Below are 3,915 nucleotides of genomic sequence, written 5' to 3'. Positions count from 1 at the left end.
ATATGTATAGTTTAATTTATTTTTAATATGTATATATTTTAATATGTATTTTATATTGATAGCTGATTTTAGTGAATGATTTTGATATTCACATATAATAGTAGTTAATTGTTACTAATTCAATCTGGAACACAATTTAGTCACCGATAATAAATCTGGAAGAGAGTTTTATACGGCTATTATTTTGTTTCCGACTAAAACTTGATGACATAAACAAACAAAAAAAGCAACACGTGAAAGGCAAATTGCAGAATCAAGTAAGTTCAGGCTACTGGCAGGGAAAAGGAAACTCAGGGCTCGTTTCATGACAAAAAACCTCATTAACTCCAACGTTCTCATGTTATTCTTCTTCTTCTTCCTTTTTCTTCCTACTATTATTATGTACTTGTACCTATTACCATACACATTCAACACATTATCTCTTACGGCTCGGGTATCAAACAACACAACGAACCAATGATACTAACACAAAATTAACAAGAATTTATCTTCAATTGGCTGTGGCTGAGAAGTGACAACTATATTCAATTCAATAAACCAAAAAAAGAAATTAAGAAATTAATATACGAATTCAATTGATTTAATTAGTCAGTAATAATGTGAATATCAGCGAAACCCAACCTTTTCTTCTTCCAGAAACTACTATTTACCTCAGGATCCAGCTTGTACCCAGTTCTCGCCGGTTCCGATTTGCACCGTGTAAGCATTATAGGCCGCGTTTCACTCTCACTCTTCGAATCTTCAACAACCTTCTCTGATTTGGCATTTGAATTCGAACTCTCCACCTCCTTCAAAAACCCCAACTTTGCGTCCCTTTCGGATACCCTTTTCGCTTCTTCTTCAGAAACCGAATCTCTTTGCGAGCTTGCTTCATTCGTTTCATGCCTCTCTTTCTCTTCTTCTTCTTCTTCTTCTTCTTCTTCTTCTTCTTCTTCTTCACTATTCCTTAGCGGCGAACTCCAGAATCTGCAGGCCAGCGACGAAGATCTGTACGGTGCGGATCTACACCTAGTCAACAACAAAGCATTCTTCGGCGGCGTGTTGGAAGAACCAAAACCGGCTTCGGGGTTCACTCTTTCTTCGTAAATTTCCGATTCATCATCTTCTTCGTGCTCTGCCTCTGATTCATCATAGCTTGACCTCTGAAAATTCGACTCCGATTTAGCGCAGTCTTCTTTGAGCTTCGTGCTGGGTTTTCTCCGGAAGCTTCCGACCCGAAAGAACCCCCATTTGGGCCAAACTGGTTGGCACCGGCACTCGTTTTTCTTCTTCTTCTTCTTCTTATTCTTCTTATTGCTGTTGTTCGGTTTGAATATGCAGAACAGAGCGTTTTTTCGGATCCACCAGCACCGGCACCGTGTCGGAGGAGCTCCGTCTCTTGCGGCGGATGCGGAGGCGGAGGAGGAGCGTCCCCTTTTGGCGGCGGCGGAGCGTCTGACCCGAACTTGACCCATGCAAGTGACCTTAGGTGAAGATGGTTCTTGAGTTTCAATGGCGGTGTTCTTCTTCCGTACGAACATTGGGCTTGACCTTGACCTTCCCCTGCTTCTGCTCCCTGCATTGCTCCTCAAGAACCTCATCAATGGCGGAGGGAACTTGTCGGTTCGACCCGGACTCGATATAACTTTCGCTGTTATCTTCATTTCTTCTTGTTTTCTTTTTCCTCCGTTTTCTTGGGGAAGCAGAAAGAGAAAATCTTTTCTTTTCTTTCCTTTCTTTCTTTCCCTTATTACATTATTTTTATTATTATTTCCAGTAAATCTTTTTTTCCCCAAGAGCTTGACCTAATTGTGTGAATTTTGTGACAGTTTGATGTTTTTGCGAAAATCGTAATGTAGATATGGTATGGTATAGTATGGTTGGGGGAGCTTCTTGTATTTTCCTGCAAAGTGTTCCTTGCTTGCTATTTTTGTTTTTTTCCGTGGACTTTATGATAACATTTTAATTTATCTTTTCGCACGGATGGGTGAATCCACACTTTACTTGCAAGATTTTTTATTTATTTATTTATTTATTTATATAAAGTTATAATTTGATATTGTAATATCGAGGTTGTAAGGTTCTCCTTGGCCTTACTCTCGAGGTCATTTATTGTTTATTTTTAAATAAAAAATAAAAAAAAATTTGCATCTTAATTTTGAGGTGACCTTACACTTGGCTATGCCATAGGCTGTATCTATAATTTAGGTAAACTTATAGCATTATTACAACTTTTTTGTTCAGAATCGTAAGTTGCTTTTTATTTGGAATTTTGTTATACAGCATACTGTATGTCGTTGATTAGATTAAAAATGTGTTGATAATAATGTTAGTAGGTATTACGTATTTTTATTGGTAGTTTAGTTAATTATTTTGGAGAGAATTGAGTTTGCACCAGCTCTGATATATAAGTAGAACACTTAATATGCATTCAGTGAAATTTATCATTTTTATTTTTTTTATTATAACTAAGTTCTCCTTCTTCACATTTATAATTCAGGATTTCTATTTTTTTTTTCTCTTATTTTCTCATTTCTTTAATTTTGATCACGATCTCCCTAAAATTCAACATAGTACAATGAACATTTGTGATAAATTTCGATTCATCCAACTTCTTTTGATTCATCCAAATCTTACAATCAATTAGAATGAAACCCTTATTCTTTAAAAAATGATGAACAATCAAGATCCATCATCAATGGTGAATTCAGAATCCAATAACAGTGACTCGAATTCTACCTTCTCAAATTTCAATTTTCACAATTTCATGAGATTCATCTCTCAATTCTCCAGTATACAATTTTGCTCAAGCGACAAGTTTGTTCATGATTCTTCTAGTCCCTTTTTACACTCAGACGAAAATCCTGAAACTTCAATCGTAACGGTTACTCTTACACCTCACAATTATCATGCATGGTCACGAGCGATGACTCTGGCTTTCAAAAGGAAGAACAAATTGTGCTTCGTTGATGGCAGCTTCCCCAAACCCCCATCCTCTGATGTTAGCTTTGCATCATGGAAAAAAATGCAACACCTTCATTGTTTCTTGGATCCAGTCCTCTTTGAGTAGCGAAATCTTGCAGAGCCTGATATGGAATAACAATGCGGCTAATATGTGAAAATATTTGCGACATCGCTACTACCAAGGTGATGTATTCAAAGTGGCCGAACTAGAAGAAGAATTGTACTCCCTCAAACTAAGTGAATTTAGTATCACATTCTATTTTACTAAATTGAAGACTATATGGAAAGATTTAGATAATTTTACACCTATTTCTACTTGCATTTTTTGTGATGATTCTTGTTCATGTGGACTCAGTGTTGTTAGAACTTACCAGTAAAATAGATATATAGTGTGCTTCCTTCAGTGATGCATTTTCATTACTTATGCAACAAGAAAGACATCTAGGAACTTGTGAAACATTTAGCTCGAAAGCTCTCTTATCTGCTGCTCAAGCCAACGATTCTACTGCCTTCACTACTTAGAATTTTATCTCTCGGGATAGAGAAAGAATAAGCAGAGGTAGAGGTGGAAGAGGAGGAAAAGGAGCTCCTCGAATTTGTTCTTATTGCCACAAGACTGGGCATCTTGTTGACACTTGCTATAAAAAACATGGCCTTCCACCTCACCTCAAACAGCAACAACAAGCTGCTTCCATAGCCATGAATGTGATGACTGTGACTAGTAATGAAGATGGTAGCAAGCACACTCTTTCTCAGCAGAAGGTGGATAATTGCACCAAGCTCCCTTTCACTTAAGAACAGAAACAAGCATTGATTGCCTTGCTTCAATAGGAAGACTCACAGACTCTTGGTGCCCTTTGTAAGACCCAGAAATTTCAGAAAATCTTATTAAAAGCTAATTTTGACTTAATTATTTGTTAAGTAATTTAATCTCAAAAAATTATTTTATTAAAGATAATTAAAGCAAATTTT

The 3,915-nt window shown here is 36.7% G+C and overlaps 1 protein-coding gene across 1 annotated transcript; it reads right to left on the bottom strand.

Annotated features, from left to right (window-relative positions):
- Positions 1–300: 300 nt before the first annotated feature.
- Positions 301–2,117, bottom strand: LOC112759097 (uncharacterized). Its single transcript, XM_025807922.3, has one exon. The coding sequence runs from the start codon at positions 1,641–1,643 to the stop codon at positions 585–587; it is 1,059 nt and encodes a 352-aa protein (XP_025663707.1). The 5' UTR covers positions 1,644–2,117; the 3' UTR covers positions 301–584.
- Positions 2,118–3,915: the final 1,798 nt, after the last annotated feature.

This window comes from Arachis hypogaea, chromosome 16 (genome assembly GCF_003086295.3).
Source record: "Arachis hypogaea cultivar Tifrunner chromosome 16, arahy.Tifrunner.gnm2.J5K5, whole genome shotgun sequence".
In the NCBI taxonomy this organism is placed as follows: domain Eukaryota; kingdom Viridiplantae; phylum Streptophyta; class Magnoliopsida; order Fabales; family Fabaceae; genus Arachis; species Arachis hypogaea.
Note: the sequence above shows the minus strand (reverse complement) of the source record. Positions and strands in the feature narration are given on the sequence as shown.

Excerpts from the sequence above, each read along its gene's own strand:
- LOC112759097 (XM_025807922.3), bottom strand. The coding sequence starts at position 1,643 with ATGAAGATAACAGCGAAAGTTATATCGAGTCCGGGTCGAACCGACAAG.